This window comes from Rhipicephalus microplus, chromosome 1, assembly GCF_043290135.1.
Source record: "Rhipicephalus microplus isolate Deutch F79 chromosome 1, USDA_Rmic, whole genome shotgun sequence".
In the NCBI taxonomy this organism is placed as follows: Eukaryota; Metazoa; Arthropoda; class Arachnida; order Ixodida; family Ixodidae; genus Rhipicephalus; species Rhipicephalus microplus.
The window spans coordinates 109,073,804-109,100,543 of NC_134700.1; the positions used below are offsets into that span (position 1 = coordinate 109,073,804).

General features: G+C 46.6%; 1 protein-coding gene across 2 annotated transcripts in view; it reads left to right on the forward strand.

The window, feature by feature from the left end:
* LOC119178295 (uncharacterized) overlaps positions 1–26,740 on the forward strand; it is a 110,360-nt gene that overhangs the window by 51,855 nt on the left and 31,765 nt on the right. The window contains exon 5 of one of the 2 annotated variants that reach the window (XM_075887043.1): positions 195–1,631. The exons of the other annotated variant lie outside the window; for it this stretch is intronic. Within the exon in view, the coding sequence (XP_075743158.1) occupies positions 195–265 (71 nt within the window). The 3' untranslated portion in view covers positions 266–1,631. Of the gene's footprint in view, positions 1–194; positions 1,632–26,740 lie in introns of those variants that run through there. 2 annotated transcript variants of the gene reach the window in all.

Genomic DNA, 26,740 nt, shown 5'->3' on the forward strand with positions numbered 1-26,740 from the left:
CGTCTTTTTCTTATTCAGTTCCCTCCGGCCTCATTCAATCAAAATCCCACCTGTTGTTCTTTCTGTCTGTGGTATAGCTTCTCGGATTGAAAACATAACTCTCCTCCTCTGCGGGCATTGATGAAATGATGTCGAAGTTTCTTTAAAATACTAAATGTATCTCTTCTGCCTATCTACGTTTGTTATTTTCGCAGTCTCTTGCCAGTGCCACTTTACCCGAGGATTGGAAAGTGGGCAAGGTCCTTCCAATCTACAAAGCTGGTAACAAAAACTCTCCACTTGACTACCGACCCATTTATTTAACCAGTGTACCTCGCAAGATCATGGAAAATGTCATATACTCTCACCTCATGATTCATCTAGACTCGTTCCGGTTCCTTCACCCTTCACAGCATGGTTTGCTTCATGCATGCTTCACCCAACTAGCCATCTTTCTTCATGATTTACACACTAACCTGGACCTCAACGCTCAGACTGACGCCATCTTTTTAGATTATGCCAAAGCATTTGACAAAATAGCCCATAATAGTTTTATACTAGAACTTGGTCAGTTAAACATACACCTCAATATTCTCGAAGGGATAAAGTCTTTTATAACAAAGCGCTCTCAAGGTGTTCTTACAAATAGCGCGACATATTACCCACTCCCAGTAACTTTAGGCGTGCCTCAAGGATCCGTCCTTGGACCCTTTCGATTCCTAATTTATATTAATGATTTGCCTTCAACAGTAACATCAGAATGTTCGCAGACTGCGTCATTTATTTCACTCTAAATAACCCTCTCGACCAACATTCTTTACAGACTGATCTCAACCACGTCATATACTGGTGCCAGAAATGGCTAATGACTCTAAATGCTAGTAAATGTAAATCTGTAACCTTCTCTCGACGTTCTGCTCCCCTTTCTTTTCTGTATTCAATTTCTGGACTTCGCATCGAAGCCGTTAATTCGTTTAAATATTTAGAAGGGACCTTATGCAATGACCTATCTTGGCGCACTCATATTACAAATATCGTTGCTTCTGCCAACGAAACACTGGGATTCCTGAAAGGCAATCTTCATCATGCCCCTACGCAAGCAAAACTACGAGCCTACAAATCACTCATCAGACTGAAACTGGAATAAGCATGCGCTATCTAGAGCCCACACCAGTCCTACCTCGCATCTGCCCTGGAAGCTGTCCAAAACCGTGCTGCTAGATTGATTCATTCCACTTATTATTACCGAGCTAGCGTATCATTTCTGAAAACGGAATCTGGTTCATCTTATCTCTGTCTTCGTCGTCGTATTGCCAGGCTATTATTATTCCACAAATTTTATTACAGTGATCTCTGTCATCCGCCTTACATCGTTCACCTTACGTGCATACATCATTGACGCGGACATGAACGGCAAGTGTCACTCCCACGTGCTCGCACCCTCACATTTTTCCTATTTTCCACCGAGCAGCAACAAATTGGAATGGCCTTTTCCACATCATTGCATCCATTACTAATCCATCAAGCTTCTTGGACGAAGTAACAAACTTTCTTACCGAAGGAAGTCACCTGTCTACACTGTATACCCACCCCTTATGTAATACCCCCTTGAGGGGTCTTTAAGGAAATAAAGTGATGTGATGTGATGTGAATTAGATGAGTCATCGGCAATTGCTTCAAGTCTGGCACTCAGCATCAAGGCAAGGTTTCCTGGTGTCAAGACATCTGAGGATACAGCCCTAGCGATGTTGCTAGACCCAAGGTTTACGGATGCCTGCTATACGGAAAGGGCAGAGAAGAAGTGGGCCTGTGCTATCCTTACCAAAGCAGCAGAGGGAACAGTGCAAGTTTCAGGCTGCGAAGCATCAACTGAGAGTGATACAGGTTCAGATAGCTCCCAAGATGCTTCTGTGTGGTGGGCCTTTGCTAGTATTGCATCAGATGGTTCTAAGGTAACTGGTCCTTCCATTCGGATATCCGAACGGTCTGTGGTGCTTAGAACTGAATCTTGGTTAAATGATGAAATACGTGATGACGAGGTGATTTCGGTAGACTATACGTGCTACCGCAAAGATAGGAATGGTCATGGTGGTGGCGTATTTATTTTAGTTAAAAGTGACATAGTGTCTTGGAACATTGACGTTGTCGTCGGAACATGTGAAGCTATCTGGTGTCAACGCGAGCTGGCTGATAAGAAGCTAGTAACTGTGTGTAGTTGTTATCGTTTACCTGATTCTCCTATAGACCTGATGTCACAGCTTGCAAATGCCATTGATGAGGTGCATTCGAACTTCATGATTATCGGGGAGGGGGGGATTTTAACTTGCCAAACAGTCACTGGCATGAGAACTCCACCACGATATCGTCATCTGGGGCATCTGCTCAAGAGATGAATATTATCGCGAATCTGCATGCACTACACCAAATGGCCCACACGGGAAAATAATATCCTTGATTTAATTTTTCCAAACCAACCCAGTTTCATAACTGCTACTAAACGGTTGAGATGTTACCCTACTTTTTGTGATACCCCGACCGATATCAATAAGTTACGACTTGAAAATGTAACACTTGAAGTTAAGGCGTGCACCTTTAAAGTAAAATGTGATTACCCTAAATCTTTGCAATCCCTTCTCGTAGATAAACCAAGAGAATTCTGGAAACATGTAAAAAATGGTAAAGACAATGTGTCGATACCAACGTTTATTTTAGGTAATGACGTCTTCCATGACGGCATTGAGAAAGCTGACTGCCTCAATCGTTATTTCAGTTTTGTTTTGACGCCGCTGATAGCACCCGGAGGTGGTGATCACCACTTAAATCACATACGAACTGATAGTATGGAGGATATTTACATCAGCACGCACGGCATACAAGTGTTCTTTCTAAGATCAGGCAGCTCAAAAGCGTACGGTTCAGATGGCCTCACAAATGCGTTTCTTAAGCTTTGTGCGCCAACACTAACGCAGCTTTTAAAGGTACTATTTGATAAATCACTCCCAAATGCCAGCCTTTCTTCAGATTGGAAAAAAGCAATGATTGTCCCAATACATAAGTCTGGTCCACGGAGGGACGTCTCTAATTACCGACCTATATCGCTGACTAGTGTGGCATGTAAAATACTTGAGTACCTAATATATACCTCCATTGTTGAACACATGAATAAGTATTCACGACTTAAGCCACAGCAACACGTGTTTCGATGAGGTTTTTCTTGTACTACCCAATTGACAGAATTTACGCACGACATAGCTTACGCGTTAGACAAAAGAAAAACAATTGACTGCATTTTTTAGACTTTAAGAAGGCCTTTGATACTGTACCACACCATTTACTTCTTGAGAAAATGACTATGTATGGCATTTTTTCACAGGTCATCGCATGCGTCGCTGTATATTTGACATTAAGCCAGCAGACTGTAATCGTTAATGGTGCCAGTTCGTGTGCATCGCAGGTAACATCGGGCGTCCCCCAAGGGTCGGTACTGGGACCACTTTTATTTCTGATTTACGTCAACGACATAACTTAGGGCGTAGAATCCCACATGCGGTTGTTCGCAGACGACTGTGTTTGCATAGGGAAATTACGGATTCGCGGGACGAAGCGTTCAATCACAGAGACGTGACCAAAATCAGTGATTGGTGTACACGATGACACATGCAGTTGAACTTGAATAAAACAGTTTACATGGAGTTTACTCGAAGGAAATTAAAGTCTCAGACATCGTACACGATTAACAATGTCATTAGAAGTAAGGTTAATGAATACAAATATTTACGAGTGTACCTACCGTCTAATTTAAATTGGCAGCGACGTGTTGACAATGTAACAGGCTAGGCCGGGAAAGCGCTTGGGTTCCTTCGCCGTAACGCGAAGAACTTTATTATGTCGACTAAAGAATTGCTTTATAAAACATATGTGCGTTCCGTTCTTGACTATTCGTGTGTCGTTTCGGACCCCTCAACAGTATGCGACACAGAATAACTTGAAAGGGTGCAGAACTTGGCCACTCGATTTGTTTGTGGACGTTACGACAGAGAGTTCAGTCCTACGCACGCGAAAGAATTATTACAATGGTATACACTAGATTGTCGAAGACGCAGACTTCGCTTGAAGTTTTTCCACAACATCTTTCATTCAAAAGTTGGCATTGATAGGCATCTTTACATAAAGGCACGTAATTTCTATTCCCATAGGGTTGACCATAAGAATAAGGTTATAGAATTTCCCTGCAGAACACACTCCTAGAACAATATGGGACTGAAATCAATTAGAGAAATCTGTCACAACTATATCGTCCAATGACATACTTTTTTCACTGCTCAAATAATTTTTCTTGTATTAGAGTTGCTGTTCACTCATGTTACTGCTAGTGATGACTGCTATATGCTTGTCATTGTACTTTCCTTTATTGTGCATTCTTGTTCATGTAATTGTGCTTTTATCACTATAATACACTTCATTCTCAAATTAAATATTGTATGCTTGTTTACTTGCAGTATTGTTTTTTATTTTTGCACAATGATTCACTATGGTGCACGTCAGTGTACACTCGTGATCTTCTTCTATATGTATTTGTTTTCCTGATGCTGCTAGCGATTGTTACCAACTGTAAGCTTTGAATTTTTCTTTGCTCCCCCCCCCCCCCTATGTAATGCCATGCGGCGCTGTGTGTATGGCATAAATAAATGAAATAAACAGAGATGATGTTCAGAACTACCTGAGAGCTCCTCTCCTTTCTCGCTGTGAGGACCCACTCGATTGGTGCAAGAGCAAAGGCAGCCACTGAGAGGTATCTGCGGGCTACCCTTGTTAGGGTAGCCCGCAGGTACCTCTCAGTGCTAGCAACCCAGACAACAAGCGAAAAGTTATTTTCGACAGCGGGTGCCATTGTGACCTGCAGACGGGAGCACCTTCTTCTCCAGCATGTGGAGCAACTAGTTTTTCTCCGTGATAAATTTTGACTATCATTTTGTTAACTGTAGAAGGCAACACCTTTTACTTGCATGTAGAGGTGTGATATTTTTTACTGAAACACGTTATCAAACGGTCTTTTTTCTGTGTGATGTAGCATTTTAACTAGTAGAAGGTGGCATCTTTTTCACGGCTGTGGAGCTGCTAGTCTAAATGCGATTATTGTTTTACTTGAAATATATTACCAAATGGATTTCTGTGATGTTTTATGTATGTGTGTGGATTGTAGGTTTGTTATCTGTGTAGAAGGAAGCGTCTTCTACAACTAGTCTATATACATACAATTTTGACAGGTTAAGATATGTTAAACAAAATTATCTGTGATTCCTTTGTACGTTGCAACCTCAAAAATAATGAATTTATGCATAATCCAACTTTGAACTGCTCAGTTTTGCTCTTCAGACTTTATTCGAACTCGCTTCGAAAGTATTCGATCCCTAGGACTAATCACTTCGAGCTTGCTTCGAAAAAAATATTACTATTCACATGCCTAACATACATACATCCTGGACGCAAGACCCGTGGCATAAAGAGCTTCGCCCCTAAAAATGCAGAAAAGGTGGTTACCAGGGGTGACCACCCACTGGAAAGAGCATCAGGAAAAAATAGTGTCTCGGCTGTGTGACGATATACGTAGCATTCGCTATGGTTCAGCTGATTATTCACAGTTTCTGTTGTTGTCTATAAATGTGTTATCATGCTTACTGTTGGACAGACAGACAGACAGACAGACAGACGGATCGATGGACTGATGAATGGATGAATTGCTGTTGTTTAGTGGAGGTTAGACAGAGAGACAGACAGACAAACAGACAGACAGAAAAACAGACAGACAGACAGACAGACAGACAGACAGACAGACGGATGGACGGGCAGAGGGACGGAGGAACAGACGGATGAATGGATTGTTGTTGTTTAGTGGAGGTTAGTTGCGCAACGGCCATGCGTGGCGAAAGAGCGCCATGTTTTGTATTTTATGTTAGCGATGACCATTGGTTGCGATAACGGTGTAAATTGTGGCTGTATAGAGGCCTAAAATTACGTGTTTAATACAATCATATAAGGGTGTGTATAATTAAAAAAATTATGGCATTGATATCTGTGGTGATTTATGGGTGTGGGATGAATTCCAAATAACAATGATACCTACAATTGAGCGATCGATAAAAAAGAACGAATGCCTCCCCAAGGCCTTTGTTACCAAAGACTATACAAAGAAGCAGGTGCTCCTGCCAGTAACTACCGCGGAAACAGCCTCTGAGGAGAGGCCGCCCTACGGATTTCCTTGATATACGACATGAAAGCTTTATTACCATTTAAAAATGCAAACAATGACACATATTTAAAAATTGGTTCTTTACCTATCAGCATTTGAGGATGCAGAGAAACTTGTTTGCGGTAAGCTAATGAAAAGTGCTTTTTTTCTAATGGTGTCGAACTCAGTGCATTGAATGATGATGTGAATGACAGTGAGTGCTTCACCACACTTATCACACAAAGGTCGATCACCACCAGACAAAAAGGAATGAGTGTGTACTGTGTGTGTGTTCTGTCCCTCATCTTGTGAGTGTAACTTTTGTGTGGCGTGATATCGAAACTGACAGCCAGTTCCATAGATGTGGCTGTATGAGATGAAGTTTGTTCTGCGTTTGTCTGTCCCTTAGCCGCTGCCAATAATCCCTCCCCTTTGGTTTAAGATATGGTTTGAAGTCAAGTGCAGGAATAACTATGGCAGCATTGGCAGCGCTTTTCTGGGCAGATGCTGCTAGCTGATACGCCAACAGGTTTCATGGATCTCGCGGTGCCTTGGCACCTAGCGCACCACGATGTGCTGTCTAAGCGGGTAAACTCGCATAATATTGTGTATAGTGAGACAAGGACAGGGTTTTTGTGTTTTTTCGTTGTTTTTAACGCCTTTTTCACACTCGGGGAATCGGTGTATATTACTGCATACTGTAGTTTTATTCTTTAATGTGATCACGGCCACAAAAATCGCATAGGCTTCTGCTGTGAAAATGCCTGCATTTGAGTGCAGAACGCCGACATCTGAAAAAGATGGACCGACAGCTGCGTATGACACAGAAGTGTGAGATTTAGAAGCATCTGTAAAGAACTCAAGACAGGCGTACTTGTGCTGCAGTTCAAGAAAGCATTTTCAGATGTGTTGAAAAGGAGCATGTTTCGTGACTTCTATGAACGACGCATCACAATCTATTAATGGTCCCGGCAGCGGTGGGAGATTTGCCGTGGGGGCTGCCAGATGCAGCTCGAGAAGTGGCACATTCATTTCTTCCGCAGGTTCCTCCCACGCAGTGCGTAGGACTGTCGTAGCGAAGGGTGGTTGTGAAAAAGAGTTGAGGAGGACACGTCATTGACTATGGGGGGTGAGGGGTGATCCTTGTTTGGGTTCACCTTCAGGAAATATACAAATGATATGCAGTATCTCTTCAGATGGAGGGACCACTCATTCGACTCAACGTAGAAGCTTTCTATAAGACTAGTGTGAAAAGCACCCGTAGATAGCGAATACGTTGGTGATGGACAGGATCAAGCATTAGTAGAGCGCTTTGTGTTGCATATTGATAGATTATTGCCCCGTAGTCTAAGCGGGTGCATATGAGGCTTTTGTACTTTAAGCACTACCTCACGTGGTGCGGGACAATATTTTTAAAGCAATCATTGCTTTTAAGCATTTATTTTTGAAATACTTAATGTGTGATATGAATGGCAGCTTGCTATCTAGAATTAAGCCTAAAAAGTTGTGGTCCGTCTTCATGTAGAGGTGATGATCATGAAGGGGGATATCTGGGTGAGCACAAAGGCCTCGCTTTCGAGAGAACAGGGCGCAAGTACTTTTTAGATCGCTAAAGCTGAAACCATTCTCAACTGACCATGTTGTGATTTGTTCAGAACTAATTGCACCCGTAACTCAAACATTGCAAGATTGCATGACTTAAAAACTACTTGCACATCGTCGACATATGCGCAATAGAATATATTTTCATGGGATACAAAGACGCGAAAAATTCTTCTTGATAATAAAAAAGTGCAACTAAGCACACCACCCTGTGGCACACCTGTCTCAAGAATAAATGTTTGAGACAACACATTGCCCTCACTCTACACGGATTGTCCGGTTGGACAAGTAACTTTCGATTATGGTGAACATTCTACCGTGCACACCAAGGTGATGCAGGTCCCTTATTATACCAAAGCGCCATGTCGTGTCGTAAGCTTTTTTCCACATCGAGGAAGACTGATAGAAAGTATTTATTGTAGACAAAAGCGCCTTTGATCTCTGCCTCGATATGTACCAGGTGGTCAATGGTGGATCTGCCTTTTCGAAACCCGCGCTGGTTCGGGTCAAATAGCCTGTTTGTTTCAAGAAAATGTATCAGGCACCTGTTTATCATCTTCTAAAAAGTTTACATACGCAACTTGTGAATGCGATGAACCTGCAACTCGCTATGCTGGATGGGTCCTTGCACTGTTTTAAAACGGGTATAACAATTGTCTCTTTCCAGGAAGTAAGTAGCTCGCCCAAAAACCATACAGCATTGTAGAGGCAAAGTAGGGTGTTTTGTGTTTCAGCAGGTAGGTTTCTTAACACTTCATATTGTCACGTTTTCCACGACAAAAAAACGACGTTTTTCACGGCACATGAAAGGTGAAAAAAAGACGATCTATCTAAGCAGCTGCTTGGCTAGTCGACTCAACTAGCTCATTATATCAAGTTTGTCGTGAGAAACGTGACAATATAATACACGATGAGAACCGGGGGCCGACTTGTTGCAGCAGCTTAGAGATAGCAATAGCTGAGGCAAACAAAACGGTTCATTATATGCTTCGTGTTTTGTACATTTCCGCTCTAGTTTCCGGTTTTCTATTCTTGTTTTGTAGCATTGCAAAGCCTCAGATTAATTCGACGAGCTGGACACGTGTTGGAAGTGCTAAACCAGACAGTTTACCTGATTTTCCAAACTCTTGCCCTGAGATCACCAGTGGGAGCAAATATGCTTGTCTTCCGATTATCAAACTGACCCTGTTCCCGAATTTACGCTCGGGTGTATAGGAAGTGATACCCGCCACAAACTTTTCTAACTTTCTCGTCTCGCCTGTCCCTGCGTCCTCCTACTCTCAGACTTTATGGTATGAAAGTTAGTGGGGTTGTCTGCTGTTGGAGAGTCCCGCAGTGGCCTCCAGGCTTTGTTTTGTTTCTTGCACGCGTTTCGACAATCGTTATTCAAACGTGGCACACGTCGTTTTTCATACTGTCCATTTGATTGAGGAATGCATTGTGTTGAAGCGTCGATATGAAAAGCTGTAATGTAGTCAACAGGAGCTTCTGTCTTTAAGGTACACAGGTCAGTTCAACTTAACAGAGTTAGGTTCCTAAACTGTTTCCAATCGGCTGCACCCGTCTGCCATTTAGGAACTGGTGGAGGACATACATTTGCTATTGGTGCGCTTAGAATTATGGAGAAGTGGTCCCTTTCATAAGAATTTCAGATAAATTCCCAGTTAAGGAGGGAAAGAAGAGACGGAGACGCAATGCTGAGATCTATAGAAGGGAGTGTTCTATTTGCGAAGTTGTAAGATGTTGGGACTTTTGGATTCAGAAGACACGTGCTGTAAGAAAAAAGAAATTGTTCAATCAGGTGACCTTGTGCATCGCAACGACAGTCACCCCAGAGACTGCTATGTGCGTTGAAGTCCCCAAGGACTTGATAAGGTTATTGTAGCTGGTTTATTAGAGACTGCAATTCATATTTTTGCAAATTGTGGTGCGGAAGTATGTAGGCAGAGCGAATTCTGGTGAGTTTATTGAAGATAACGGCTCGACCATGCCACAGCCTCAAGGGAAGTTTGAAGAGTCACATGCGTGGATGCTATTCCTTGGTTAGCAATAATAGCTACACTACCCAATGATACCATTGCATCATTTCGATCCCTTCTAAAAACGACACAATTCCGTAAAAAGTTTTTATGTGTGCTTTGAAGTGGGTCCATTGTGCAGATAGCACTTGTAGATTGAATTTGTGGAGCAGTTCGTGTAGGTCATGGAGGTTTCAGAGAAGACCTCGGATTTTCCACTGCAGTATTTGTGTCTGCATGATAAGCATAAAATGGTGCTGTATATATTTTAATAGGATCAGTGTACATTAGGGTTAAAGCAGCAGGACTATCATCCGGCCCCGTTATTGGCTTTTTTTGTTTTCTTGCCATGGTTCAGAGAACCACGCTAGTGTTTCGGCCCCAGAGCTACCAGTGCTGTTTCCATTGCCTCCTGAGAGGCACTGGAAGACCCCACATGTGGGTCTTTAGTTCGAGTTTGGGGCCTCGCTTGCTGTGACAAGGCCTTCAAAACCGACGGCCCTAGAGTCACCTGTTCCTGTTCACAAGTTAGCGGAGTATACTTAACTACTGCCGCTTTAAGGCAGCTGCCACAGCCATCGGCTGACTCTGCGTGAGCCAGGCAAGTGGTTGAGGCTGGTGCGGCGCTGTACTTTATCGCTGCACATCATTGTAGGTTGTGCCGCTAAATGGTGAGCATTTCCTCCTAGCCTGCACAAAAAGGATGTTTCCCATCACGTTCAATGTAATTTTGTCTTTTTACTTCTTCCATGCTGGACACGATCGGGAGTATGCTGGGTGGTCACCCCCACAGTTCGCACAGTGACCTGGAGAATTGCACTTGTCAGAGATGTGGTCCTTGATGCACATTTGGCACATGTGAATTGTCCCCGGCAATCAAGGAAGCCATGAACCCATACCGTTGACACTTGAAGAACCTTTGCAAATTCAGTACGTACGGTCGCACTGGGAATTTACTGTAGCCTGTTTCAATGTGTTCGGGCAGTTAACTACATTCAAATGTAGGTATAATGTGTTTTGTTTGCTTTCCTGTGTTGTCTTGTCTGAATTTCATTCTTTGAACTTTTACAACATTTTGCTCTTTCTATCCGTCAAGAAGCTCAGCTTCAGTTAGGTTCAGGAAGTCGTCATCAGAGACAACACCTCGAACAATATTTATAGACCTATGTAGACTGACTGTGATAGGGATATTTCCAGTTAATGTCTAATTCTGACGGACCTAATATTGCTTCCTGTCTCGCAGTTCAAGCAGCGCATCGCCGCTATACATCTTAGAGGCCTTATAGCCAGTTCCTAGTTTCTCTTTAGGTTTCTTGCTACTAAGAATGAAGAGATGGCTCTGAATTTTCCACCATACTGTTCACTATGTATTACACGGTACTTTGGAAAGTGTCCGTTGGTCCTTGAAAAGAATGTGGTTACTGCTTCGGTGCGCAGCCTTTTCAGGTTACGATTAGCTTTGAAAGAGAATGAACCTAACACAACAGGTCGTTTACGTTCAGCAGCGGTGCCAGCCGCCCACCACCAAGCCCTACCAGGGTGTGGCAAGAGAAGCTGGGCAAGTCGTGTGGACGCCAGCTGTACAGCACTGCTATAACCTAATATGGCATAGCAAAGACTTGGCATCCACACAAGGTTAACTTGTCGCCAGTAAATTTGCAAGTAAACGGAAAAGAGAAGATCACAGGATAGATAAAAAGTGTGAGAGCTAGACCAAGACGTCGGAAGGGAGAGACAGGAAAAGGCCACTGCCGATTTCCTCTGGTTGGGTCAGGCCAGGGGTGCCATCTACGTGAAGCCGGGGCCAAAGGGGTGTGTTGCCTCTGCCGGTGGGCCATAAAGGTTGAATTACCCGGCGTCCACTTGATCCCAAGGATCCCCTTTTCCCAGGAGATGGCAAGGCCACGCACGGCTAGGCGGGAGAGAGAGTCGAAACCACACCGTTAGCTGGGGTCCGTGGTGTCACTACATACCAAACGCCTCCTTAAGCAGCGCCCCTGCGGGTCGGATGGACGGGTTGAAGGATGGAAGGACAGATAGGCTATGGAGTGAGTTCGCACGAGTTATGCCCTAACCCATTAGTGACACGTCATATCAAGAGCTTCCAGACCTTCACCGTGTGACCTCTCTGCTTTTCACCTGTGCGAGGCACTGCTCAGGTTAAGCTATGCGAAGCTCAACTTCGGCTCCTCAACTTCGGCCACTGTAGCTTACGCTATAAAGCCGACATTAGCAGCATTGAACTGATGAATTCGAACAATATAGCCAGGAGTCTAGCAACACTTGATTCCAGGCATTCTGCATAGCCATCTGGTATTGTACCACAGATACACGCTAGGTCTTGATATTGCTATTGAAGAAGTCCTTTGCAGCCGTAACGACGTAACATCAGTACAATGTAATAAACGTTACGCATTATAAACACTCCCATGGTACAGGCATCATGTCGTTTTAACCTGAATTGTGTCTGCAGTGTTACATCCACTTTTGTAGCAGTATCATGAGTATTACATTTGTATTTGTATGATTTGACAAGCTACGTTGAAACGTTTCTCTATGAACCACAAACACTGTAACAAAAATTACGAAAATTACCCCCCCACCCCTTTGTCGACCTGCGTGGAATTCACCACGTCTCCGCAACCGGAGCCGCTTCCGCCTGACAACTTCCCGCTCTTTCAATTCAGCCGCTTCCCTTGGCCACAACGCCGTTTTTCCCGCTCGCCCCCATCTCATCGATCGCCGTCTTCATGCTTCTTCCAGCGCTCATCTCCGGAAAACTGATGGGAGCAGCTCTTGGAGGTGATGCTGTAACACCGACCCGATGCCGAAATCCTCTACTGACTCTGCTCGCACATTGGAACCTTATCAATGTTGACGTGGACGGTTTACCAGCTACTGTACCCAATGACACTGGTGCACACCCGTCTATCATGAACGCTGACCTTAGCACACGGATCGAAGAAAGTCCTTACGCCTGGTACAACTCCTGTGGTTCAAGCTGCCGATGGCGGAACAGTCACCGTGATTGGTGTGTGCTCAGCTCGCGTCAGCGTCGGCGGACATCATACATCAGTCCTGTTTTATGTTGCAGAACATTGCCCTTACGACATAATCTTGGGTGACGAACTTTTGTCGAAAAATTCAGCCTTGATAGACTGTTTTGTCGGTACAGTGCAACTCTCTCTAGCTACTGTTGTTGTTCCGCCCAGTTGCCCTCCAAGTCGGCTCTGTTGCGCAGAACACCTGCGTCCCCCTCAATCAACAGTTGCCTACATAGGCATCTCCCCTATTCCACCTGTCCCAGAGGGTGTTCATATCGTGAGCCTCAATGTTGACGTACTGCTTTCGCACAACGTTGCGTTTCCTCACGCCGTCATTGCTAGAACAGCGAACGCATCCTGCCAAGCACTAGTGAATTTTGGCTTATGTACACAGGTTCTCCCTCATGGTATATCTCTCGCTGACAGCATGCCGGTGACAAAGTGCCATATTTGCACTCTATGTTATGACAGTGTCCCGAGTGCAGAGAAAACTTTGTCTACTCCCCTATCAGACCAAAGTGTTTTAACCAAGATGATTGCGCCCGACTTACCAACCGAACATACTAACGACCTGTGCTCCCTCCTTGCATCTTTTTTGGACATCTTCGCCATTGGCGACCGCCCCCTCGGCCGGACGTCTGTTGTTAAGCACCGGATTTATCAGGCGATACGAGTCCCATCAATCGACGACCTTACCGCGATGCCCATGCTGAGCGGTGCATCGTCCAACAGGAGGTCAACAAAATGCTTTCTTGGAATACCATCGAGCCTGCCTGCAGTCTATGGGCGTCCCATGTTCTACTTTGCAAGAAGGACAATAGCTGGATATTTTGTGTCAATTATTGGCATTTACACAAGACCACGATAAATGACGTCTATTCTTTGCCACGCAAATACAATGCCCTGGATTCCCTTCATGGTGCAAAATATTTTTCTTCAATTGACATTCTTTTCGGGTATTGACAAATTGCCGTTGATGACATGGACCATACGAAGACGGCATTTATCACTCCCGACGGCCTTTACCTGTTTAAAGTGATGCCATTCGGTTTATGCAATGTGGCCGCCACGCTCGAATGTAGGATCGACGCCCTCTTGCACAGCTTCAAGTGGTCTATCTGCCTGTGCTACCGGAACAGCGTCATCGTTTTTTCTCCTTCTTTTCCGACGCACCATGAAAAGCTATTGAAAATCTTATCTGTATTTCGTGCAGTGGAACTGCAGCTGAATTCAGCAAAGTGCCACTTCGGCTGCCGTGAAATATCTGTGCTCGGGCATCTCGTTGATTCTGTAGGGATACGACCTGATTAAGATGAACTACGGGCAGTAAAAGATTTCCCTGTACCAATCTGTACCAAAGACGTTCGCAGCTTTTAGGCCCCTGTTCTTACTTCCACGGCTTTGTTAACAACTTCGCCGACGTCGCACACCCTGTCACTTAACTCCTCAAAGAAGACTCTGGCTTCATCTTGGGCACTGAGCGGGCAGATCCGTTCCGAAATCTAGTGTGGCTGCTTACTTCTCCTCCTATCCTCGCTCACTTTGACGTTTCAGCTCCAACAGAAGTTCCTACCGACTCGAGTGGCTAGGGCGTCGGTGCAGTCCTGACCCAGAAACAACAAGGACACGACTGTGTTGTTGCCTATGCCAGCCACCTACTATCACCTCCTGAGAGAAAGTATTCAAGTACTGGACGCGAATGTTTGGCACTTGTTTGGTAGTCGGGAAATGTCGTACCTAATTGTATGGTCGGCCATTTCTAGTCATCTCTAATACCCACGCCTTCTGTTGGCTTTCGCCCCTGAAAGACCCTTCAGGCCGTCTTGGCCATTGGGCGCTGCGCCTTCAGGAAGTTGACTACTCAGTCCTGTAAAAAACTGGCTGCTTGCATCAAGATGCCGACTGCTTGTCCCGATATCCTGTGGACCCGCCAGACAGTGACTCCTCTACACTTTTTGCTGCCGACGTTCTCTGACTGCTTTTCCCGACATTGGAATCGAGCAGTGACAGGATACCTTCTTGGATGGTATTATCCGAATGGTAACGTCTTTGACGCCCGACCCTTCTTTTCGAATGTTTGAGTTACATGATGGTGTATTGTACCGTTGCAATATGCGTCCTGACAGTCCCGAAAGACTACTCTCCATCCCCCTTTCATTGCGTCAGGCTGTTCTCACCCAGCTTCATGATGCACCGATAGCCAGTCACCTCGGCGTGTCACGGACCTACGACAGAGTTGGCCGGTGCTTCTTCTGGCCTGGCATGTACCGCGACGTCTGCTGTTATGCTGGAGCCTGCGACCCTTGTCAACGACGAACAAAAACCAAATACCCCTCCTGCCGGATGCCTTCAGCCACTGGATATCCCAAGAGACCCATTCAACCGTGTTGGCGTGGACCTGCTTGACCCTTTTCCTGCGTCAGCTGCGGGCAATTGGTGGATTGAAGCAGCAAACGATTAGGCAACCCGATACACGATCACACGGGCGCTTCCAACCAGCTGTGGCCAATTTTGTTTTGGAGGACGTCATCCTACATTACGGCGCCTCTCGGCAACTCCTTACCGACCGGCGCAGCTACATCCTTTCCAAAGTAGTTAATGACCACCTCCTCTCCTGTGCCACAGCACACAAGCTCTCGACTGCTACGCCATCCACAAACAAATGTTCTAACGAAGCGCTTCGATCGCACCCTTACTGACATGCTCACCGTGTATGTCTCCACAGACCACCGTGACGGGGACACTGCGTTACCGTTTGTTACATTCGCCTACAATTCTTCTAGACACGACACCAGTGAGCTCTCTCCTTTTTTTCTGTTGTTTGGCCGTGACCCTGTGCTACCTTTTGACACGCTTATTCCGACCGGACTAAATTACACGGGTGAGTAGGCTCGGGATGCAATAACGAAGGCCTATGCGGCGCGCCAAGTTGCGCGACGATGACTACTGAACTCCCTGGACGATTCGGAGAGCGTATATGACACTCGTGATCGCGACATCTACTCCCCACCCCACTATCTCATTCTGCTTTGGTTTGCCTCGCGCCACATTGCACTTCCGGAAACGTTGCTCCTGTAGCGGGTCATAATGCCGGTGATCGCGATAACTTTATTTGTGTGCACATACCAATTCGTATGACGAGGCGCACTGCGCAGACGCGGCCAACATGCCTCACGTTATCTCCGGAGGGCTGTGGAAGATACGCAGCCACGCCCCTTTTTGGTTGTCGCTTTCGAAGCCTGTTTTTATTGGAAACTAAACTAGTCTTGTCTCAAACTTCAAGGAGTGTAGGTGCCTTCTTTTCGCGCCTCCGTGGGGCGAGTACGCTAAAAAGTGGTGATCCGGACGTATGGAAAAACAGCAGCCATGTCAGACGAGGAAGGCACTTTAAGATCACCCACAACCAATGCCTCGGAGTTAAAGCTTCCTCATTTCTGGCCCAAAAACCCCAGGGTGTGGTTCAGCCAAATCTAGGCCCGCTTAAAGCTTAGACGCATCACATCGCAGCAGTCGAAATACCTGCACGTCGTTCCAGCCCTGCCACCTGACATCGCTCACGCCGTAGACGATGTGCTCGCCTCCACTCCGTAGGAGACGCCCTACGACAAACTAAAAAGCACCGTCCTGAAACGTCTTGAAGTGTCCGAACAGAGCAGGCTGCAACAACTCCTGTCTCATGAAGAGCTCGGTGACCAGCGTCCTTCACAACTACTCCACCGAATGCGTCAGCTACTGGGCCAACAAGCGTCAGAGGAGCATCAACATCCATTTCTTCGCGAGCTGTTTTTGCAGAGACTGCCAAAGTCAACACAGATGACACCCGCTGGCTTGGATGACGTGACTCTCAAACGCCTGGCTCAACTCGCCGACCGCATCACCGACTGTACTGAGTCATTAAAAATGTCTACTGCTGCAACGGGAAGCCCCGAACATGCAGACTGGTTAGGTCGCTTAGAGGGCAGAGTTGACCGACTGGCTGCAGCAGTTGAAAACCTCGCCCTGTCCAACAAACACCGGCCTGCACGGCATCGTTCGCCGTCCCGTGCTTGAAGCCCGCAGCACCATGGACACTCAAGTGAGGCAGAGGAGAACATCTGCTGGTACCACCGTCGTTTCAGAAAGCAAGCCACTCGCTGCACCCACCCATGCTCGTGGACGGGAAACGCACCGGCCAGTCGCTAACGGCGGAAAGCGACACGGGCCATAGTTCAAGCCATCTCTTCTTCGTTGTTGACCGCATCACCAGCACACGCCTCCTTGTCGATATTGGAGCGGAGCTATCTAACCTACCAGCAGCAGCTCAACATCGCCGCGGCGGCAAGCCCATTTCGAGCCCAATTGCAGTCAATAATACTGCTATTGCATCATATGGAGTCCAGTCAATGACGATAGGCATCAGACTCAGGCGTACATATTGATGGCTCTTCGTTGTGGCCGACATCAGAATTGCCATCTTGGCAGCGGACTTTCTGAGCCACTTCAATCTTGACGTCAACGTTCGCGATCGTCGTCTCAAGGATAACGTCACTTCGCTCGCTGTTATCGGACTGAAGTCTGACCTGTCCTCATGCGGCATTTGTGCTTTCAACCCAGAGTCAAACTTTCAAAAGATTCTGGCTGAATTCTCTCAAATCACCATACCTCGGAACACCGAACTGCCAATAAAACACAAGTTGACGCATCACATTGTCACCATCGGACTGCCCGTCACCGCTAGACCTAGGAGACTCGCTGGACAAAGACACGAAATTGCCCGCCGTGAGTTCAACCACATGCTCCAACACGGCATTATTCGACCTTCTTCCAGCAACTGGTCTTCCGCGCTGCACATGGTGCCAAAACAAGAGTCTGGTGACTGGCGGCCTTGTGGTGATTATCGGGCACTGTATGCTGTGACAACGGCAGACCAATACCCTCTCCCCACATCCATGACTTCAGCGCTTGCCTCGCGGGAACGACTATCTTCACTAACCTGGATCTGATGGCCGCTTATCACCAGATTCCAGTAGAACCAAGCGACATCCCAAAGACAGCCCTGACAACGCCTTTCAGCCTCTTTGAGTTTGTTTGTATGCCGTACAGACTGAAGAACGCGGCACAAACTTTCCAGCGTTTCATGAATGAGGTCACTTGCTGACTGCTCTTTTTTGTCTACTTAGACGACATTTTTGTCGCAAGCCAAACGCCGGAGGAGCATGAAAATCCCCTGCGCCTCCTCTTCAAGCGTCTTGACGAGCACGGTCTGGTTTTGAAACCTCAAAAGTGCATCTTTGGTGTTGAAGCACTAGATTTCCTAGGTCATCGAATCAGCCCGCAAGGCATCTTGCCGCTCGAGTCACCGGTGCAAGCAGTCAGGGATTTCCCCACGCCTACCTCTTTCCGCAAGTTGCGCGAGTTTCTCGGGCTCATAAACTTTCATAGGCGCTTCATCTCATCCTGTGCATACATTCTACAACCGATAGCTGACTTGCTGCGCCGGAACGGCAAAAAAACGCCCGAGTTTCACTGGTCAGCGGAGCACGAAAAAGCCTTCCAGGACGCAAAAACTCAGCTTGCCTTCACAACACTTCTGATGCACCCACTTTCTGACGCGCCAACGCGGCTCATGGTTGACGCTTCAACGACGGCAGTGGGACCAGTGTTGCAACAATTCGACGGCAAGGACTGGAAACCGATAGGTTTTTTTTCCAAACCTCTAAAAACAGGTTTAAGTGCGCTACAGCACCTTTGAAAGCGAGATGCTGGCCATTTATTCCTCCGTAAAGCATTTTCGTTTTTTCCCAGAAGGCCGCATTTTTCACATTTTAACGGACCACAAGTCGCTGACGTATGCGTTCAAGAACAACAGTTCCTCATATTCGGAAAGAGAACTGCGCCAACTTTCTTTCATTTCCGAATTTTCCACTGACATCCGCCACATAGCGGGGAGCGAAAACCAAGCAGCCGTGAACTGAAGGCATCTTTAACGGCCAAATTGGATAGAGAGCACTGGGTGGAGAAGCTCCCTCTCGTTCTTCTGGGCCTGCGTACGGCGATAAAAGAAGACCTCGGATTCTGTGCTGCAGAAATGCTGTACGGCTCTAGAATCCGACTACCGGGAGAATTCTTCGGTGAGAAACCAAACGCTACGCCGACGCCTTCAGAACATATGGAAAGGCTACATTCCTGGCTGGAGCACCTGCAACCCAGCGCGCCACGCGTCAGCCGCAACCAAAGAGTGTTTTATTTCCCAGACTTGAATGAGGCAACCCATGTGTTCGTGCGACATGACACAGTGAAAGCGCCGTTCACTCCGGCGTACGACGGGCCCTTCCGTGCGCTTTCGCGGTCGCACAAAACTGTGACCATTCGGGTTCGCGACACAGAGGACGTCGTTTCTCTCGATCGCGTGAAACCAGATCACCTCATAGACTAACTCGCACATTTGCTCGTTTTTTTCCCAGGCTCCGCGGTCTAGGGGGGGACCCCTTGTAGCGGGCGATAACGCCGGTGATCGCGATAATTTTATTTGTGGGCGCATACCAATTCGTGTGACGAGGCGCACGGCGCAGACGCGGCCAACATGCCTCACGTTATCTCCGGAGGGCTGCGGAAGATATGCAGCCACGCCCCTTTTGGTTGTCGCTTTCGAAGCCTGTTTTTCTTGGAAAATAAACTAGTCTTGTCCCAAACTTCAAGGAGTGTAGGTGCCTTTTTTTCGCGCCTCCGTGGGGCGAGTGCGCTACATTCCCTTGCTACTCAGGTCCCTATGACATCTTAGGCCAAGTAACTGACACAATTTACGAAATCACCCCTACGGGCCCCGCCATTACTCAACCTCACACTGACATAGTACATGTTACGCGACTCAAGAGTTATAACTCAGGTACCTCTTGATTAGCACCTCGTCAGTGCTCCAGCCACAGGAAAATTATGTAACGGTCGGACAAGAACGATGAAGAGGACAGGAAGACAGACAATGTGGACAGACTCACTGAAAAACTGAAAAACTGAAAAAAAGAGAGGGGGGGAGAAAAAAAAGAAAAAGAAAGAAAAGAAAGAAAGTAAAAAAGAGGAAGAACCACTGTCAACACTGAGAACGAAACCAACTGTCCGTGTACGTCCACATACGTTTCTTATCACGTGCTGTTCAGTTCTCGACGTGTGTCGGGCCACCCAAGATTGTCGCCGCGGTGCCGGGAGGGTCCGTGACGGCGTGCGTGAAGAAAGGGTTTCCCCGTAATGGGTCGATCGGCATACGGCGTGCGTAAAGGAAGGGTCTCCCGTTAATGGGTCGGTCGGCTCTTTTTACCTTTAATCTTCGTCCATTTCCCTTCAATGGTCAAGTGGTAGGCGAACGAAAACACTTTGTATGTGCATGTGGAAAAAGGAAGAAAAGAAAAAAATGACTGAAGAAAAAACGAAAACGAAAAACGAATATATATATATATATATATATATATATATATATATATATATATATATATATATATATATATATATATATATATTATATATATGTGACGCTATGATGAATGGGAGACGTGGCCTGGCTCATACCCTATGTTTATTCCGTTCTGACTTCTTCGTTCTCTATGTCTACTAACCATCACTTGATACGTCACACGATTCCCCCTCCCCCTGAAAGATGGCACCGTTTATAACCTACAAAAAATTGAAGAAGCCACTAAACAGACAATGTCCAAATTTGCAGTATTACGTCCCGACGGAGTTCCACAGTCTCATTAAATCTTCAAGCCCGAGGGAGCAGTCCGGTGAACTCCATAACAACTCTGGTGGGCAAGGCTGACTGTTGCGTTCCGGACAGAGCGGGATACACGTGGATACTGACAGTACTGCTAGAACTCTTGTTCGGGCTGACCAAGGTTGAAACGCCTTGTTGCATCGGCAGCTCGGATGTCGTCGGAATTGTATTTTTTGCCGTGAATGGTGCAATCCCGATGCTTCTTGCTTGCGTGCTTCTCGGCAGACTGTGATGGAGTGCCTGAGTGCTTGCGGTTTGCAAGCAGTGTTTCCGCGTTTTTCTCGGCGCTTCCTGTGGTGTCGCAGTCGGCGGAATAGCAGGCGCTGGGAGCGTTTCTGGTGACTTTTCTTTGTCCGAAAGTGTCTGACGTCTCGTTGGTTTGGAGATCTTATTTTTCGATGTTCTTCAACTGGTGAACGCGCTTCCATTGAATTTGGCGTTCGCCAATGCCCTCGTTGCAGTCTTTCTCGTTGTTTTCTGAGTTTGTAAACTTCGTTTTGCTTGCTTTGCTGGTGCTGCTCAGGAGATGGCTGTAGTGGCACCCGTTTTGGAATGGGGCATTCATTTCGTTCGGTGTTTGACGCGTCCTGTAGACAGCTGATGAATGGTGAACTGGTGTCTTGCTTGTCGAGCATAGTTGGCAATGCGTCATCATTGCTAGCATGCTCTTCAGAGGCTTCGGGGACGGGGTTCATTAAGGGCGCTTCCGAAAGACAACTGTGTACAAGGTTTGATGTATCATGCACTTCTGAATTTGTTCGATTCTTGGATTGGTGACCACTGCATGAGGGTACCACATGTGACGTCGCATCACCAGGCTGAAAATGCAAATTTTGGCAAGTCTGCGGTGCCGTGGAAATGAACTCTTGCAACAAAAAACATTCATAGTTGACAGATAGTTCATCAGGGGCTTCTTCTTCGCGGCTCACTATGAGTGGTTCTTGCGCCTGGCAGCATGCGACGTTAGATGCGTCTGAGCCTTCTGTGTTTGGAGTTTCTGGTGGCTGCGGAGTGGACGGCAACATTGCAACAGGGGTAGTTCGGTAAGGTTTGAGTTCTGAATGGCCCTCTTTCTTTGCAACTAACGATGCGAGCTGTTCGGGCGCATGAATCTGTGTGGTAAGACCAAGGCTTGGCGTAGCATCGTCCGAACTCCGCAGCTCTGTCACGACCATTGTGAGCGTGCTAGATGTGAGATTGACATTGTGAGTCACGAAAGAGCCAAGCGATGAAAAACCAGGAGGCGGGCCAAGTCTGCAAGATGGGGAGTAAGCTGCTCCAATGCGTGAAGACTGATTTTCACTCTTTGAGTCATCTTGGCGTTGTTTGTTATTTTCCACATGTGTCAGCTGGTCTACCATGAACAAGGCGTCCTTATGACACGAATAGTGACCGTTAGGAGCCTTTGAAGAGCTGCGTCGTAGAAAACCAGGTGGTGGACCATGTAAGCGAGACGAAGCATGAAAGGCATCAGTAGGGTGAGCGACGTCTCGTATCGTATGTTGAAGCGATGACTTCGAAAATGCTGACTTTCGCGCAGAAGGTATGCGCGCTTGACGGTTAGGTTTTTCCCAATATACGCATGGCCTTCTGTAGGTAAACTCATGTGCCACTTCGTCTTGAGGTAGTTGTCGACTCGCGTTGGGCTTTCGAATGCTTGAGGACTGCTTAGGGAATTGACGATAGTGTGCGGTTTTCTCCAGATGGTCGGCAATAAGTAGGTCTTGTTCATGGTCGTTAAAACGAGTGAACATCTCTTCTTTGATATTTTGCCATGACTCGTCATTTTCAAAGACGTGGGTGAGGTAAAACTTAAATGCCTCACCGGAGATGTAGTCAGTGAAGTTGATGATCATCTCCTGTTCCGACCAAGATGCAGCGGTAGCGTGGAGCTCGAACAGGTCGAACCAGTCCAGTACAGGTCCATCGTCCGCTGCTCCCGTGTACTTGGGGATGGGAAGGTCAGTCGGTGATTCCGTCATGATGGTGGCAACGGTGTCCAGTGGCATGGCACTTCTATGGTCCGCGTTCGGTCACTGCGTCTCGCTGAGGTCTTCGATAATGATGGCCGGTCGATGAAGTGGCTGCCAGGTCTTCATCCTGTCGACTTGTGTGACGCTATGATGAATGGGAGACGTGGCCTGGCTCATACCCCATGTTTATTCCGTTCTGACTTCTTCCTTCTCTATTTCTACTAACCATCACTTGATACGTCACATATATATATAATGCATGCGATGGAGCTGTGGGCTGCGAATCACGTCCTCACTTCGTTATGCAGGCTCAGTAATTCATATCTGTAGTTCCCGAGAAGCTGTTCATGAAAACACGGTTCAAAAGATTTCAGTAATGGCTTTCTAAAATTGCATTACACTAAATCTTATTAAACTGTCTTTCAATGATGGTTTTTTGCTGTGTGCTGCCAGGTTTGAGTTTGATATTCAGTCATCACGTTTTTTTTCCATGGCAATTTTGTAATGTCACAATGCCGCGTCTTACAGTTCGTATAATATAAATATCGCCACGTACCAGTGGGATCTGGTAGACTACATATCCTTGATTGCGTGTGCGCGCACGTTAATATTGTGCTCAATAAACTTTCAGCTGTAAGTCTCCACTGTATGTGTGCTCGCCGTGCGAGTTGTATTTTGCACTACACACGTTAATTATAGACGACAAAAACCACCTAAATTTTGGAATAGTAGTTTAGGTAGTTTTCAGTCACAAAAATTATACCAATCTGAGTTGCATTAGCTATTATCGTCAAGTTTGTATTTATTTTCTCACAAAGGATAAGCTGGTATCATCTCCTTGTATTGTAAACTTAGCGTTGTTGTCATCGCTTCGCTCGCACCTATGCCAATTTTAACGAGAAAAGTTCCCAAAACGCTTCTTCAGCGCCTGCCACATATAGAACCTTTTTGGACTGACCATTATATCTGCAAACTAGACCCTGAGTTCAACAATTGTAAATAGGATGGCTACGGAGAATGGCTTACATCTAGATTGCCCAAGGCCTTAAATTCTCACTTTTAAACGAATCCTGTAGTTGACATAGCTAAATATTTGGGAGAAATCTTGAAAATAATCCTTGTGATAATTTTAACTGTAAGAGCCTACTAGTAGAGCAAAAGTTTGTAATTAGGTGCATGTTAGTTTGAAAATTTGAATGATTCATACGTGTCGGCAGTGTATGTATTGTTTAATGGCACCAGAACTTTCGTTGATTTGGTGAACTGTGGACGAAACCCTGTTATTTCAGATACTCCTCGGAGCGCACCGAGCTCGAAGCATGCAAATACGCGACGCAAAGGTAGAAAAACGAGTTTCACGGACAGCTGTAATTGGCACGCTTTTTAGAAAGCCATGGTCACCCCCCGCAATCATATTGTTGGTACGTAACATGGTATTGAATCAGAGGGCACTACGGATTGAAATACGGGGGTCTTGAGCCATGTTGAAATTGTAAACGAGGTCTCAAGCTACGCTTATTGTGGCTTTTGCAATGTTCTTATGCAGCAACAACAAAAAAGCAACTTCGCAGGTTTACTAGTGCCAAGCATGAAGAAAGTGCGGACCTGAGTTGCCTTGTTTGTATCTTTCATTCTCTCTTTGTTTTTCTGTTTTCTATTTTTTCGGTTGTTTTTGTTTATTTATTCCTTTAATTCTATTTTTCTTTCATCAATCTCTAATTTTATTCCTACTTTTTTTATTTCTCTCTGTAGTTCATGCTTGCTTAACTGCTGACACAACAATCCATTGCCGCATGAAGGATAGGTTAGTATGTGAAATTGCATAAGTGCAACCCACTCACGAAGCAAGTAATTCTTGCGTCGCGAAACCCTCGGTCACGTTACTTGCCACATATTTGGACTTCTCAGAGGCGTCCTTGAGCTCTTCGTTTATTCGTGGCTTTTTGACCCGTTTTCACTTCAACAAACATATACTTGTTTTGTAAATAGATTCTGCATTCATTGTTTTTGCCTTGTGTGCGTTATTTTCTCGCGTGTTATTGTTCTTTTGGGCACCGCCCCACCAAGCTGATTGTTCACTAATAGCAAAAACCCTGCAGGGGCGTCTGCGCAAGCAGGCGTTTGGTGCGTAGCGACGCCACAGACCCCAGCTAACGAGGGGGTATCGACTCCTTCCCAAGCCTCGCCGTGCGTGGCTGTGCCGTGTTCGGGGTAAAGGGGATTGTGGGGGTTGAGACGATGCCAGGTGGTTCGACCTTTAAGCCCCCCCCCCCCCCCCCAGTGAAGGCAACACACCCCTTTGTCCTCGGCTTCACGTACGCGCACCCCTGAGCTGACCCACACAGGGGAAATTGGCAGTCGCCTTTTCCTATCTGTCTCTCTCTCTCTCTCTTCCTACATCTTCGTCTTTCTCACTTTTTATCTTTCCTGTCTACTTCTCCCTTCTGTATACTTCCAACTTTCCCGGCGGCAAGGGTTAACCCCGTGCAAATAGCCTACCTTGGCCTAGGCGCATTGGGTTATGGAAGTGTTGTACGGATGACGTCTCCAAGCTTTCAGCATCCGCAAACTTGCAGCGTCCCCTTCGTTGGGCTCCGTCGTGGGTGGCTGCCAACGCTGCTGAACAACGTACAATCAGCATGCATAAGCACTCCCTTCGCTTAGTGATTGCGCATCCTCAAAGCGGGTACGCACCAAAGACATCAATTTTTCAACCGACCAAGACAAATCTTCCCTCACTTCTATGCTATACACTGCGAAAAAAGTAACAAGCAATCCAGAACTATGCCCCCCTTCGTAGTTTCTAGGTGCTTAACCAAAATTCTCGGGGCGGGCTACAAGGTTACCAAAATGGCCAGCGGAGATGTACTCCTTGACATATGACAGAAAGACCAATTCAAAAAGCTCCACTCTCTCACAACGTTTGGCGACACACCATCAGTATTACACTGCACAGTTCTATGAACGAGGCTCGCGGGGTAGCATCGAAGGCAGATTTGCTTGACCTGACCGAAGCTGAACTTCTGGAAAGATAAAAAAAGCCAGAACGTGACCAACGTACAGCGAATTAAGATAAGAAGAGAACAAAAGGAAACACCAAATAAACACTTAATACTGGTCTTTGCTTCGAGCGATCTGCTGAAAACCATTGAAACCGGGTATACGAAGACTTCAATGAGGTCGTATATTTCTAACCAACGCCGTTGCTTCCAATGTCAGAAATATGGCCATGGCTCACGAAGCCTTGGGCCAAGCGTCCGACAACTGCGAAGAACAGGCACACTGTGTGAACTGTGGCCGAAATCATGCCGCATACTCACGGTCCTGTTCATTTAAAAAAAGAGAAAAAGATCATCACATTGAAAGTAAAAGAAAACATTATATTTTAAGAAGCAAGAAGAAGAGTCTCGCCATTTTATGGCCACACATGTGCTGATGCGGCGCGTCTGGGGGCTGCGCTGCACAAGCCCTCGCCACTCTTTCGGCCAGCGCGGAGCAAGTCATCGGCTGTGGCACCTGCCCCCGAGGCGGCAGTAGTTGAGTCTACTCCGCCTACTAGTGAACTGAGACCGGAGACTCCAGGGTCCTCAGGTCTCAAGGCCTCGCCTGGTAGGGCGAGGCCTTGAGATCTGAGGACCCTGAGGTTAGGCCTCGCCCTACCAGGCGAGGCCTAACCTTCGAACAACCAGCTCACATGTGCGGGCATCCAGTGCCTCCGAGGAGGCAATAGATACAGCGGCACCTCTGGTGCTTAAAGAGCGGCACGATCTCTGAAGTGCGCCAAGAGAACTAAAAAGCTCATAACAGGGCCTGATGACAGCCTGTTACTTGAGCTCAAACTTTCAGCGTAAACAAGTCACTCCCTTAACGTACACAAAACACTGCTTTACTTCCACCCCGCAGGGGCGCCTGCGCAGGTAGGCGTTTGGTGTGTAGTGACACCACGGACCCGAGCTAACGGGGGAGTTTTCTACTCCCTCCCACGCCTAGCCGTGCGTGGCTTTGCCGTGTCCGGGGAAAAGGGGATCCTGGGGGTTGAGCTGACGCTGGGTGATTGGACCTTTAAGGCCCCCTGGCGGAGGCAACACACCCCTTTGGCCCCGGCTTCACGTAGACGGCACCCCTGGGCTGACCCACCCAGGGGAAATCGG